The 15,693-nt window shown below is 34.1% G+C and overlaps 1 protein-coding gene across 1 annotated transcript in view; it reads right to left on the minus strand.

Annotated features, from left to right (window-relative positions):
* Nucleotides 1–5,458, minus strand: part of LOC108574014 (proline-rich extensin-like protein EPR1) — an 8,481-nt gene extending 3,023 nt beyond the window's left edge. The window contains exon 1 of the mRNA XM_017936512.1: nt 5,442–5,458. Within this exon, the coding sequence (XP_017792001.1) occupies nt 5,442–5,458 (17 nt within the window). The remainder of the gene's footprint in view (nt 1–5,441) is intronic.
* Nucleotides 5,459–15,693: the final 10,235 nt, after the last annotated feature.

Raw genomic sequence — 15,693 nt, forward strand, 5'->3', positions numbered from 1 at the left:
TTCAAAATTGCGTGATTTTTTATTTATGATTCCTATTAATTAAACAAGAATTATCACTTTAATTGTTAATATTGTTTATTTTAAATTTACCTCGAAGTAAATTGTACGATTAGAATAAGAGAATAAACTCGATATAAATTTTGAAGTAACAGTTTAGTTAAGCATTATTTTAGTTAAGACTGTTAAGCGCTTTATCAGAGTGGTGTTCTACGTGGTGGCGATTGTATGATTACAAAACGCCTGGACTCACATCTGAACTTTTATGCCTCGTACGCACAGATATTGTCTGCAGAGTTTGTAGACTGTCCACAGGCAGTCTGTAGACCGATATGGTTTGTATTTTGTCTTCCGTTGAGATGGAAAATAGAAGATAGTGTCTTGCAGACAAAGTCTGCAGGGTTTCTGTTTTAATTGGAATATTTCATAAGGAACTGAAGACAGGGGCGGTTCTAATAAGTATGCAGTGCGTGCATGCATGCAGGTGGCCATATTCCTGGGGCGGTCGATAGTGCACTTTAAAGAATATAATTAAAATAAATATATCAACTATTTTTATGTTAGTAAAGTTAGTTGGTAATGTTAGACTAGTGTAGTGAGTTAGGCTAGTGTATAAATCTGCTTACGATCTTCATTGGTGGAGGGCGCCAAATATTTCTAGCACTCAGACGGCTAACAGCCCAAAACCGTCGCTGATTGAAGATATCAAACTAATATTCTAATAAAAATTGTTTGATACAGAGAGGGATATTATGTGGCATAAATAGATTTTTCAAAACCAAGTTAATTTTTTTAAAAGGAACGCCATGTTTTTTATCCCTAATATGATAGCGTTTGTTGTGACGAATTTAACGAGGTGCCACATTAAGTTATTTCAAGTAGGGTTGAGTCGAGTCTGTGTAAGATGGGTTTGTTAAGTATATATGGTCGTAAATGTAAAAAATTGTAAGAATTTATGACGTTTTGAGTGATTACAGTGTGCTTTGTTTCATTAGTTTTTCTTCAAATAATCAAAATGAATACTCCAAGTGTAGCAATACCACACGTCGTGCTTAGCAACTGGCATTATGAAAGGTTTATGACCGTTAATTGCGTTCTATTTTCTGTTGTTTCTTTCTCTGCAATTTCGAAAGTATAGGATAAATGTATCTAATATCGCTTAGCACGTAATATCACCCCCCGTAATATTTCGTAAACAAAGTGCTGAAATATATTGGTAACAAAGTGAACTAATATATTTCACAACTGTAAGCAAGTATGTACATACTTACTTTGCACACGCATAGCAGTAAATCGATTATGTCGCTGCTGATGCCTTAGGAATAAATATATCTCAAACCCATAGCACTAAACGTGACCTGCCTTCCCAAAATAATGTATTCGAATATTCGAAATATACAAAATGTTCGAACTATCCCAGCAAAGAATTCGTATTCGACATTATCCGAATTATTCGAATTATCCGAACAAAGACTTCGTATTCGACATTATTCGAATTATTTGAACAAAGAATTCGCATTTAAAATTATTCGAATTATCCGAACAAAGAATTCGTATTCGAAATTATCCGAACAAAGAATTCGTATTTAAAACTATTCGAATTATCCGAACAAAGAATTCGTATTGGATATTATCCGAATGATTCGAATTATCCGCACAAAGAATTCGTATTCGATATTATCCGAATGATTCGAATTATCCGAACAAAGAATTCGTATTTGAAATTATCCCAAATTATTAGAATAGTTCGACGATTCGAAGTTTTACAGCCTTAACCAAATACTCCGTTGAACGCTGATACAGCATGTATGTGTCCCATGCCTGATTGAGATTATAAATCGGTGGCACACGGCACACACCTTACGATTTTCAGGTAGCAGCGAACGTGTTAATCAGTATTGTGCACATTGATTAATTGCTGGTGTGTATGAACAAATGATCATATACAATTGAACCGTAATGTCATGCAAGAGTTGATTTATATTGTCAGTCATTATTGTAAACACCTTAAGTTAATTTTTCGTACTGCTAAACTGAGACATGTACAATCGAGTAAATGGAATGAAAATTTAGCAGTGGCAACGATCTAATTTTAGCTGCAGATAAATTTTAGAAAATTTCAGTGGCAAAGGAAGGGAATCTTAAAATTCCAAATTTAATCTGTTCCTATAAATTCAGTAATCTGTTTTCCTTTTTCTCTGTTGGTTGTAATCTGTAATACATTTATCACGTAGTTTCTCCTTGAAGGAACACTTGTTTTCGAAGGAAAGAGAGAGAAAATGGAACTGGTGTGAACAAAGGCGGTTTAATTATGTCCCACTAATTATTTCCAGTGGCTAGATCTGAAAAATAAATAGCTCCTTTTACTTTTACTTTCGGCTCCTGGCTTTCCCCTTTCGAGTTTCCTCGCTCTGTTTTTTTCTCTTTTACGCGGTAGAATTTGCCGCGTCGTTTTCTAGAGGATGTACAATTATCTATATACTTATTGGCTGATTATGAAACTAATTGAATAACTTATTCGATTGCACTTTCATGAATTTCACGAAAGTTCTCTTCGGCAGATCTCCCATGGTAATTAAAGTTAATAAACGAATATTGTTAAATTAAATTAATGATGTGCCTCATATATCAAAATTAATTAATTACTATATAAATGATGCGTTAGAGTAATTGTTTTCATTCAGATGCGTTAATTAACTGCACCCACGCTTTTCACCGCTCGTTTATCTTGCCTTGTTATTTGTTCATTATGTTTCAGAGAAATGAATTTAAACTAAACAGTGATCGCTATCTGTATCCTAAACTAATTATTCCCTATTTTTATTTAAAATATTAAACATTATTTGAATGTTGCTTTTTAAAATTGTATTTTATTTCAAATATCTCATATTAATGTAAATAACATTCTTACATGATTCTAGAAGTTATACAAAAGAGAACCGATTCTACTCATGATTAATCGTTTAAATATTACTCGAAGCATTTAATAACTTTTTGACTACGCTTTAATGAAATGTTCCGTGACTCGAAAATATATGGAAAATGTTTCGGTGTTAACTTTTTCTGTTAGCATTTCATCTACATAATGCTGTAAATGTAAATTGAAGAAACTTACAGATAATCAATTTTGGTTGTAAAAATACAGAATTCTAAGCGTTTCATAAATATACCAAACTTGTGTTATTCTTGTCATTTTTGCAGCAATAAGACAATTTCTTTTTTGTTTTCTCTCTCAATATTTAGGAGTTAGTGAAGTTACTTGCAATGCTTTAAAGAGGAAATACCTCGTGGAAAACAACTTTCGAAAAGACTATGATACGAAATCCTTCGTATCTAGGGCAGAAAATGTATTACAAAAAGGTCAGCAAATCAAAAGCTACTATTGCGAATTTCATTGCCAAACGGTTTATGTAATCACGAGAGAAAGAAACGTTCAGCAATTACATATATACTTCGTGTAATTTCTAATCCTATAAAGTCTATATTGACGTTGATAGTGAGTCTTTAATTTTAAACTTTTCAACGAGAAGTACTGTAAGATTTGTTCAATTGTTTTAAACTTTGAGATGAAAACTTATGTGGATGTGAAGACTGAAAAATGCTCACAAGTAAGGAAGACTGCTGTTTTGTTTTTTGCAAAGGAAACATGGAAAAATTGAGGCAAGTATGTCTTCTGTAAGATATATGAAATATTTTCTCAATAAAACATCTGCTTTTGGTTATTTTCAATGATGAAACAAAATTTAATTTAGATGGGCTCGACAGATTTGACTTTTGCTTGCTCGATCTGAGATAGGAAGTTAAATTTGTCAAAATTTCACTGTCAGGAAAAATAATACGTCAGTTTATACGAGTGTCCATAATCGGCTTTTGTGAAAGGTATATTCCCCTTTTTGTTTGCATGTTCTCATGGATTGAAGCTGATCGAAAATTTCTGAGGAATTTTAGTTTTACGCATTTTTTCAAATAACCGTGAATTTGAAAATGTTGAATGATTTAAAATTGTAATTATTGAAACTTGGGATCATTTTTCTGAAAGTATAATTAAATATATAATAAAGTATATTTAAGAATCGAATTGCAAATTTACATACGATTCAAGGACACGCAGGTGTTATAAATTATCGAAGTTTTCTTAATATCTGTCATAATTAAAAATAAACTTTATTTAGGATAGGTATATTTATAATACACCGATTGAACAGTATTTTTTTTATTATTTAATTGATTATTTACGACGAACAAAGTTAACATTTCTTAAGCTTCACTTTTTTCGGAAGGTCGGAATACTTCAATTTCGAAAGATTGAATTTTTCTGATCAAACTTTGTCACTACGTTCTATGGGTATAAAGAAGAAAAAAATGTTATATAAACATAGATCGTTCGAAGCTATGCTAAAGAGTTATGACAAAAATACGAAATACGGAGGGAATGGTAATGAACTTACGTTTACTATGATACAAGCCAAGAGGGGCACTGGCACAAATTATTTACATTCAACACCTTCAGCGACCTTAGATCGTAAGCACACCTTGCACAAACAGACTTGATATACATATCGCTGATTTATTCCTATTTTGTAACATAACCTCACATTCGCAGTATTATTGTTATAACTTTTTAATAAAGCTTCAAATGACCTATGTTTATATAACATTTTTTTCTTACTTATACCCATAGAACATACTGACAAAGTTTGATCGGAAAAAACTGGGACACTATAATGCACACTGTATAGCATATTATTCCTCCATAGGCAAACATCTAATATTTTCACTGTTCTAGGCTTTAAAGATGTCCGAAAAATTTCCGCGATACATACTTATTAAAGTCTTTACTACATTACACAATCGTTCGTTAAGTCAAATGTTCTAAACGTTTTTTTATAAAAATTCTTTTCGAAGAATTACAAGAGTGAAATTTGGTTTGGGTCATCAATGACCCAGGTTACCAACGGAGGATTAAACGTAATACAGATTCTGGCGTGACGCGTCATTTGTCGAACAGGCGCATATTCAATCTTGCATCTCTTTCGCAATCGAGAGTGCAGGCAGATCACTTTCGAGAGAAAAGGTTAAAGTTGAGAGAAAGAAAAGATACGAGAATAATTGCACGGTTGGTAAAAATACTGAAACGGTCGCTGTGTACCGTTACCGGTTGAGCAGTGAAATCTCCTTGTGGACGTGCGAACTGGTCGAAGATAGTTCAGGAAGCAAAAGACCCATAGAAATCAAACGTGGGTGTCGATTCGTGCAAGTAAGTATTTATGTACTTACTTCCTTTGAATTGCATTACGTATCGCAAGGAGAAGAGAGAAACTGAATTAATCAATCTCGAAAGGGCACAAGTCGAAAAATTGTCATTGTACAGGTACAGCAAGAAACACTTTTACGAAAATTATGAAATATCTTGTACGTTTTTATGTTTTTACGTAACGTTTTACGTAACGTGTATTACCATTGACCTGATGGTTATTTTAAGAAACTGATATTACGCATATTTAAACATTCACAGGTGAATAAAGGGAGATGGGCAAAAATATGATGTGGACGTGTATATCCTTTCAACAATAAAATCTGTTACGTGCTAAAAGAAATTGCATGTCTACGCTTAGATCTACTAACAGAAAAACAATGTTAGCAATAATAGTAACAAGTCAAGTATTACACAAAAATAAAGAATATTCGAGATAAAAGTAATCGTTACAGGAAATAATACTGAAAAAATACACTTTAACACTTTTCATTTAATCATTTCTGTCATAATTAGCTGTAACTGACCAATGTAGGATTGTGTTATAAAATTCAACGAAATACCGTAACACTTTTCAAATATTTTCAATTTTCACTACGTCGATCGGATTTCCTGCTCCGTTAAAAGCCAAGGAACTTGGAAGTGCTAATGAACTGTACACATAGAGAGAAAGAGGTCTATTATTCAACGTGCTATTATGCTGGCACACGTGACTTTTCTACGCAAAATTGATTTTTACGGTGGCAACGCAGATCTGCCAAAAGCAAGTATTTCCTAAAAAAAAAAGAAAAATGGACATGTACCCTTTCAATAATAGACGATTCAGTTGCGTAAGGGTTGCGATTTAATTAGGAAATCGATTGCGAAACAATCAGAAGTATCCATTCTCTGGGTTTCTAGTATGTGTATACAAATTGGCCAAGCAGTACGTAGTCGTATGTATGCTGAATACACGATCAACTTTCTTCGTGAAAACTATTCGGTTACTTTCGAACGATGGGACCGAGTATCCGAGTGTTTCACCGCATTTTCCTCGCCTTATTCGTACCTAAGGATACCCTATATTAATCGGCTGCTTTCTTTTACGTGTTATCGATCGAAACGTTATCGAAGCGTTACCCGTTACACATTATTTTTCAATTGCGCACATTACATGCTATTTTTTCAATCAGTTCATTGTTTTATCAATCGATACTTTATTATCTTTATAAATATTTATATAATAATTGTAACATAGTATTTTCGTAAATGTTGTGCTCCCGCGTGAAGAGAATCGGAAAACAAACGATTCAATTGCGTAAGGAAAATCAAAGGATATGTTGGCTGAAACACTTCAGAGAATCAAAGATATTTCAGTTCTTTTTCGAAACAATTAAGGCAGCAAGAAAGTTTTCTTTTGCTCAAAGATAGTTTTCTAATTGTGATACTATAAATAATATACGCTGTCCGCCAAAAAAATTGCAACACCTTAAAAATGAAATCGCACAAATCTGAAATTTGCATTATATTTTTCGGGGTATTGAAAGGGAGAAATGATTGAAAAAGAGGTCATCTTTTCCTCAGATTAGCCCGAAAAATATACGAGATTTCTAGATTTCTGCAACCTCAATTTTCAGGTGTTGCAATTTTTTTTGGCGAGCAGCGTATTCTGTGTACAATCATTGATCATCTAAGTGTCTGTATTTGAAAAGTATATCACACTGTGGTTTCTGTGCGGAAGTTACGTTTGATCGCTGCAGGCATCGTAGCGGATCTAAATGCGCCTGACAATCCGTACACAATTCCACCCGTCTCTCTGTTTTCAAGATCAAGAGAAACTGCAAAGTGTTTAATCGACACCCACAAGGGAATAAACTATTTCAACTGTTACGGAATTTAAGTACGCTTTCATTGAAATTCATATTTCGATATTTTTAGCGAGACTTGTCATACTTTAAATTGTGTCATTGCAATTCATATTATCTTAAATACACTACCGTTTCACTTGAATTATTATTATTCTAAATTTTTAAACAGCAATACGTAAATGTTAATTTAAGTTTATCTTATGTCCTACAGTTACTTACATTATTATTGCTGTATACGATCTAACGTGAGCACTGAAAATTGAAGCAGTTTCACGGGTAATGAAACTTAAAGTACGACGATGCTGTAACTTCTAACAGGTACATGTAGCAAGATCTGCAATTGTTTCTTAAGTAGAGTTCCCGTTTTTAGGAATAAAAATTTATTTGATAGATATTGAAGCACGTGAAAAATTAAAAGCATAGAAGTCACGCGTTACTAATTATAATATTACAAAATAAAATAGTAACAATTCTGTTACACGTTTTTCAAAGAAATAGCAAAAAGATATATAAAAGATGAAATGATCAAATTCAAAGTTAAATGCACATGCACCACGTGTTTAAAACGAAGAATCGTACAAAAGAGATCTGTTAGCGTTTACTGTTGGTGCATTTCCTCGAAAGCGACATCACTTTTGGAATTGTTCACCATATTGTGATATACACGGTAAACTTAGTTACGCCAAAGTTAATTGAATTGTTGAAGGAATGACCGAATTACGATATCTCGATTTTAGTATTAGTAGAATTGAATTACTTCGTCAGTTCTACTAAATTATACTAATTATTTCAATTATACAAATTATGAAATTTGAACGCACATAGTGATCAAATATCAATTCCTCAATTTTTCATTCAAATATCAATTCAATTTTTCAGTATGAAGTTACTTAAATCAACGCTATTGACTTCGTTTAATTAAGTTCCTCCAGCATATCAGACTTTTTTTATTTTTGATTTTTGTAGCGCACACGATTTACCATTATCACTTTTTTTTTGCCGTAATATTGCATTTTGTACGAAGTTTTGATGGAATATCAACGCGATTACTTAAAGTGAAAAGTGGCACAGCAACGTAAACAAAATGTTACGTTTAATTAAATCTCGGTAGATTCGGAGCGGAAAATGAAGCTAGGCGCTAATCATCATTAGCAGCTCATGAATAATCATTAGCTGGCTCGAATAAAGCAAATTTTCATTCTTGCGTGCACCTTCCTTTTTACTTTTCTTCCTCTCTCACTCTACGTTTTGTATTCTATTTAATGCAACATGCGACTGGACTCACGCATTTAGTGCCTGGAATTTTAAATTTAACACCTAACAATAATAACTTTATGTGACATTGATATTTATTATTATTAGTTTTTCCTCTTTCGCTTTATTCTCCTTAATGTGCTTACTTTATATTTCAGCATGCATTGCTTCATCTTCGATTATTACTTTCGGTGTTGCACTTTATTCCTTAGTTTGTTTTTCTTTACTTTTCCTTGAAATCTCGCTTATTTTCTTAACTTAACACTTTCTTTTACATTGTATATTTCCGTTCAAATTTCTAATTATTATTTTACACTCATCGCACTTGTTTCCCCTGAATTACGTACTTTGTCCTCAATGTTCCCTTTCTTGAAATAAAACTGAGTACAGAGAAGAGAGTAACGCTCGTCCACTTTATTCAATTTGTAATCGTCAATTTCGAATCAATCACAGATATTAACTATTATGAAAACTTTACTGTAACATTTTATCACAGAGATAGAGCGTATGAATAGTATTTCATAAAAGCTTTCAACGAATCGTCACAGATCAATCGATCAACTTATCGCGTAAAATTGAAATCCGCGGCGGTAGAACTGAAATCGTAATTAAGAAAATCGAATTTGAAATTGTAACTCGTAAACGAATCAGAGACGCTTCTCAAGTAAACAGAATACCCGGAAGCATAGGTTAAACATCGAACGAGATCATTTCGAAACGACGATTTGCAAAGAAACGGATTACAGATTCTGAACAAGTGAGTCACAGTTGTAAGAAAGCGAAACAGGAACCAAGAAATTATCCTTATTTGAACAAATACTTCCGCTGTACACTGTCCAATTGTACATTAACAAATCACTGTTTTAAACGTAAGAACGTTTTCGAAATTTATCACGAATCCACGTCGAAGAATCTGAGAACTGTGCTTCAGAGACGTCGAATTTTCAACGCCGTGTTTGAGAAAAAAAAGAGGGAACGAGATCACACTTTTAGCCGAAACAAGGTTGAACGTCTGAGGAACCGAATGAGCATCCGTGTCGGAAAATTTGAAATGAATGGACCGGAGTGTTGTGCAAAAGTCACGGCGAGGAAAATGAACAACTCACCAGGTAGAGCAACATCGTTGATTTTCGCGGCGACCGAGAGGGTACGAGTCCAAAAGGTAGACGTAAAGAGGAACGTCTTTCACCAGCGATCTTTCACAGTTGTGTCGGCTGGATCGACACATTCGGACTTTTATACGGGCTGACAGTGGGGAAAAGGAACTTGAGCATCCTCGATCCTCTTTCATCGCCCGTTCGATCATCATTCGGTCGATCTTCGTTCATGGGACTACGTAACCCTGATCTAATTACGGATTAGTAGCATTTTCGGTCTCATCCGTCCAGAATCGGGAAGCTTTGAGCCATTCAATCAACTAGATCGAACAAAGGATACCCTTTGATTTATTGTTCGTTTTATTTTAATTACTCTCACGCTTCTTTTAGTATCGCGTCGCGCAGAGTTCACGAGTTCTGCTTTCCGACCAACTCTTTGTTTATTCTTTGTCGAGTCTGTACAACTTCCAAGTGCACTTATAAATATGAAAATAAAACTTTCCAAGTTATTATATATCCTCTATTTGCGCTATTTTATAAGAGTCCCAAGAATAGATACAATTACTCGAATTAATATTCTTTAGTAAACTTTTTTGAAATTTTACCGAACGATTTGAGTTTTTTTTTCGAGAAGTTAGAGAGATTAGTTTTCTGGATGACGTGTATAGCAAATTTTGAGAAAATTGCGACAAGAAAATAGTAAATGTCACTTTTTACAATTTATTTTATCTGAGTTTGTGATGAAAATTTGAAACGTACGTTTTGTAGATTTATGTCAGTTGCACGCATGCTGAAAATTTAATTGAAATCGATTAACGTTGTCGTAAGTTACAAACGGTTAAAAATTGTAAAAATCGGAATTTTTCACGATTTTCAGCCTATAACTGTAATAAATCTAAAGATTCTTCGATTTTCAGCATGTATATAACTGACATAAATCTACAAAACACATGTTTTAAATTTTCGTTACAGGTTCAGATCAAGAAGTTGTAGAAAGTGGCATTTATTATTTTCTCGGCGATTCCGACCAATTGCAATTTTCTTAAAAATTTTTGCACATATCTAGTAAACTAATCTTTCTATCACCTAAAAGAAAAAACTCAAATCGTTTGGTACAATTTCAAAAAAGTTATACCACTTTAAAGGATGTCCGAATATTAATTCGAGTAATTGTATCTATCTTCGAAACTTTAGTATCTACTTCGAAACTAATTTAAAAGGGATCTACATGAAATTATGTACATACACTACCGGCCAAAAGTTTGGAATCATCTCCCACATTTCATCAATATTAAATCTGCTGCTAATTTTTTATAGATTTGAAGTTCATATCAATTCTACATTTATCAATTTATCTCATATCAATTGATTCGAATGATAAAAAATTCTCAAAGTCGCTGACTTTTTTCTGGAAATTTTTGTGTAAATTGCAATGCTCGGTGATTCCAAACTTTTGGCCGGTAGTGTATATTCTATGTATGTTTAAAATACTGACGTTTAAGTTAACCCCTTAACCTATGATTTCTCTTCCGACTATGCATCTAAGCGTCAGCCATTTTCTGTTTTAGTACTGCATCAGGTAACAAAAGCTAATCTGTCACAGATTAATTACATTTAGCAATCCTCGGTCCTACAAATTTAAACGAAAATTAGGATTATTATTAATTTTTCTTACTAATACAACTATTTCTGTCACAGTTTCGCCAGAATCTCTGCCACGAGTCTGACACGTTGTCATATGTTAAGGGGTTAAACATTTCTATTCTTGAATAAGAAAAAAGACAATCGTAATGAAAGTAAGAGACCTCAAGTGAAGTAAAAGTGGACGTTTTATTATGTTTGATTACACCCAATTCTGTTTTTACACGGTGGATACGTTCTCGGAAAAAGCGTGTAAAAATAGACATCGTGTATATACATAGAAAAATGGGGGATTCGTTCCATATCCTTAAAATCTGTAAAAAATGGCTAAAATAAAAGGATTCGTACAAAAAACTGTATCAAGAGTTTTTATAAAAAGCCAAATTTGATTTGTATGTGCATTCGTGCACAGTTTATTTTATAAAAACAAAAGGTAATTGAATTCTTAAAGTAAAGGTAACATGTGTAAATTAAAAGTGATCAGAAATTCAGGAATTAAAAATTGAAAACAGCGATAGTGATGAAAACAACACAACTTTATACGCTGTTATCATCGGATATCATACGCGTTCGCTTGCGTAAGACTGGTTCAAAATCACTATCTTCGCTCGAAATATCGAATGAAAATGTGTAAAAGGGAAATTGAATTTATTTTTCTAGACCGTGTAAAAACAGAATTGGGTGTATTACAAGTTGTAAAGTAACAATTTTGAATTGCTCCATTGCAGCTGTGAACAATGAGGTTGTTCCAGAGAGTACAAGAAATAGAGGGAAATAAAAAGGCTGCATTATGCAAGACGTAGCAAATAAATCAAGAATCTTAATTAAAAATGCTTCCTTTATTTTATACGTCTTATCACTCTAACGTTTTTAATACAATTGACTAATTTCCGTTTAAAAAATCAATATTTAAAAGGTTCGCAGCGAACTCACATAGTCAGTCGAAAAATTCTCTGTACATCTGGTTAGAATTATTTAACGTTGTATAAATTCAACCGAGAAGATAGTGAATGAATAATACTTGCGTTATTTTTATTTAGAAACGTAACATTTGCTATTAGTACAAAGGAAAATGATTTAACTAAGGAAACGAGACGAAATGAATTTCCGTACAGTATCTAAGAATTCAGCAGAATGTCTGCAAATAATGCTCCAAAGTCATATACAAGTTAATTTGTTTTTTTACAAGCAAGTAGAAAAAACGTTATTCAAAATATCCGTTTATATTTTTATCTATTTGTTCAATTATTAACAAATGAATGTAAATTATTTCGTCTGTGCCAATAGTAAATGTTACGTTTCTAAACAAAAAAAACTACTTTCTCTGTGAAAATTATACAATGCAAAATAACTTTTAACGAGAATACCCCGTATATCGATCTGTTCTTAAATACTTTCGTACAATTAGAAGCGACAATTGCAGTTGCAACTTTTTCTGCGAGAGGAAAGGCAGAAGTAAACAGAAAATGTACACTTTTATCTCATCGAATCAGCGATCTAACACATTGTAGGTTAATGGCAACTTAAGAAACCGAGTTTGCGTTGATGATAAATAAGACGTTTCTCAATTAAATTAATGTCGTTGAAATAACAATGCCCTGTGTACCCTTTCAGTCTAAATTCGATTCAACTTACCACGATGTAGAATATCAGTGTCGGCTCGTACGAGGAAATATTCGCGGGGCAAACATTATCGTGCATAATTTTCAGAGCGGAACAGCTGTGGGAGAAGAAGAGGAGGTCGAACGTCCCTTGAGGAAGCGAAACGGCGCTCGGTATCGAAGCGGCATTACAGGGAGAGAAGCGGGCGTATTCCGTATCGCAACAAATCGTTTCGAGATTACAAGAAGTCCCGGTTACATCAAGCTTATTGAGCAAGCAAGCACGGATACGCCGGCCCGTTCAGAAGACATATTTCGTCGATCCTGTGAGTCACATTGCACGAAGCAGCGTCGACTCTCTATCGCCGAAAAGACGACGATCCGAATCTGAACAGGCTACCGGAGGAACGTCCTTGATATCGGCCTAAATTCCTGCGGACGCATTCAGGTATTTTCTCTGTAACGTAATTCCGAAGGCAAACGGTAAAGGAGACGGGCAAAATGAAGACGAGTGAAAGTGTGCCCGGTATGGTCGCCCTCACGGTGAAAGTCAAACTAATTACGAGATGGGCACGGGCACGTAAGCTGTCCGGAGAGTTAGTGTTGCAAAACAATCCTCTTCGCTACGAATATTAACCCGGAACACCTGCTGCTTTCCACTGCCGACGCACCGAACACCTTCTCACTCTTGTCCTCTTTTTCCCTAACAATACCTTTTATCGATCAATTTTTACCCTAAGTCGACTCGAGATCATTTCTTTTTTGTCGAGTCTTGCAAAATTAGAGAATACAGTAAATTCTCTACAAGTGTCAGTCAGTTTGGATTCTACAAGTGTCAGTCAGTTTGGATTCTACAAGTGTCAGTATAGATGGTCTGGACGTTCACTGTCTGGCGTGTTAATAAGTAAATGTTGTTCAAATTATGTCGTGTTTGATGTCATTTTCATCATAAAAATCTCATCAATATGTTAAGAAAAATTTCGGGATAAAAAAACGTAAAATTAAAAAAGTTGGTATTTAAATCGCTTGGTTGCCTCGACTCACGTTTCATCCTTATCTTTTATTCCCTGTCCTTGTCTACGTTCGGCAAACTACAAAGGCGGGCGCGAGGCTCGAAAACGTAGTCCCTGACTCTACAAGTGTCAGGTTTAGGTTCCTTGCGGACTGACACTTGTGGAGAATTTACTGTATCGCGATCTCGAGTTCGAGCGCCGATCGTGTAAATCTTATCTTCCTCGACGCTCATCTCGTGCAATTCTTTAACATCGCGTTATTTAACTGTTTCTCTACGTTTCGTTAAAGTGGTCACTCGTTTACGAAGAGTCTGTATCTAACACGGACAATTTATTCGTTTATTTTCGCACTTGATAAATAAAATATCGCTGTCGACTTGACTGTGACACCAGAATGTTTCGTCTAATTGCACAGCGAGCATTGTTTGGGTTGAAAAAGTGTTAAAAGAAAGAAGCAAATTTGCCGAAATGATCGAACGAAAATATTGGGGATAATTCGTGCTTCTTCTCCTGAATGTTCAATTGCGAAACGGTAGTCTTGACTAACTGCAACGGTTACTGAACCTGTTTCGAGGTCTCCTTCGATGGGACAAGTTCCGATTATGAAAGGTGATAATATTGATTATCGATCGCCGTATCAACACTCCAATTTCCATCGTCCTAATCTGATTTGTTGAGGCCCGGTGATCGGATCTCGTTAAAATTTCGCAGTGATAACACTGTGCGATTCGGTAGGTTTACGTTACTAATGATGCAGTGTACACGAGAATCATAAACGTACCGAATTGCATAACGTCACCGTTGCAAAATCGCAGCGACACATAGTGGGGTATCTGTATCAAACATTTGGCCAAAATTATTCTTGCGTTTTAACCACGTTTATATCATTCCCTTAAATTATACATGAATTTGACAACTTTCGGAAGAACAAAAAAACATATTTTACGATTCTTTTTTTACATTTCTTTAATAGCAAGAAGGACTATTAACCCTTTGCACTCGGGGGTGATTTTGCTGTAGAAAAGGTTGCAAATCGTATCTTTGAAATTTTTTCAAACTAACGTAGAAAAAGAAATACTATTTTATTTAAATATTCAAATAGATCTGTTCTCTGTCTTCGTTAATTATTTATCAAGTGACGATTATTTAATGTCGCTTCTCAGTCGCCACTCGATTGCAAAGGGTTAATACATTAAGCGCGAATATGTAAAAAAAATTATGTTGCGTTTGGCTACTGTGTTATTTGATGTTTTTCTTTAAGTGCACGAAACTTCAATTAAATAGTTTCGTATTTATATCGTTTATGTATTTTTATTTTCGACAGTTATACACTGCCGGCCAAAAGTTTGGAACCACTGAGCATTGCAATTTACACAAAAATTTCCAGAAAAAAGTCAGCGACTTTGAGAATTTTTTATCGTTCGAATCAATTGATATGAGATAAATTGATAAATGTAGAATTGAGATAAACTTCAAATCTATAAAAAAATTAGCAGCATTGATGAAAAGTGGGAGGTGATTCCAAACTTTTGGCCGGTAGTGTATGTTCTAAATTTGAATTTTTTAGGAATAAATTTGTATCGTACAGGTTAAATTTGTTATTTCTTTTATATTATCGTGGGTAAAAATTGTATGTTTAAAAATACAGGCAACTGAATCTGCATGAAGGGCACAGTATCCAAGCTAATACAGGTAGCCCATTAGCCCAGAATGTATTGTACTCATTTGGATACAAATAAGTAGATAAGACACGTCAAAATTCTTCATCCAAGAATTCTTCATCTTCTTCTGAGAAATCTTCTTCTTCGTCTGTGTGCACCTCTGTCTCAGCTTCATCCACAGACAGTGTTAATTAGACAGTGTTGCAAGATAATTTCGTATGCAGAGTGTTACTAATCGTATTAAATAATTTTTAATAGTTAGTTCGAGGAATCCCCCCACTAGGAGACCTACGATTAATTAAAAAACATGTAGCTAATGAAAAGTTAG

Source organism: Habropoda laboriosa, unplaced genomic scaffold (assembly GCF_001263275.1).
Source record: "Habropoda laboriosa isolate 0110345459 unplaced genomic scaffold, ASM126327v1 scaffold200, whole genome shotgun sequence".
In the NCBI taxonomy this organism is placed as follows: domain Eukaryota; kingdom Metazoa; phylum Arthropoda; class Insecta; order Hymenoptera; family Apidae; genus Habropoda; species Habropoda laboriosa.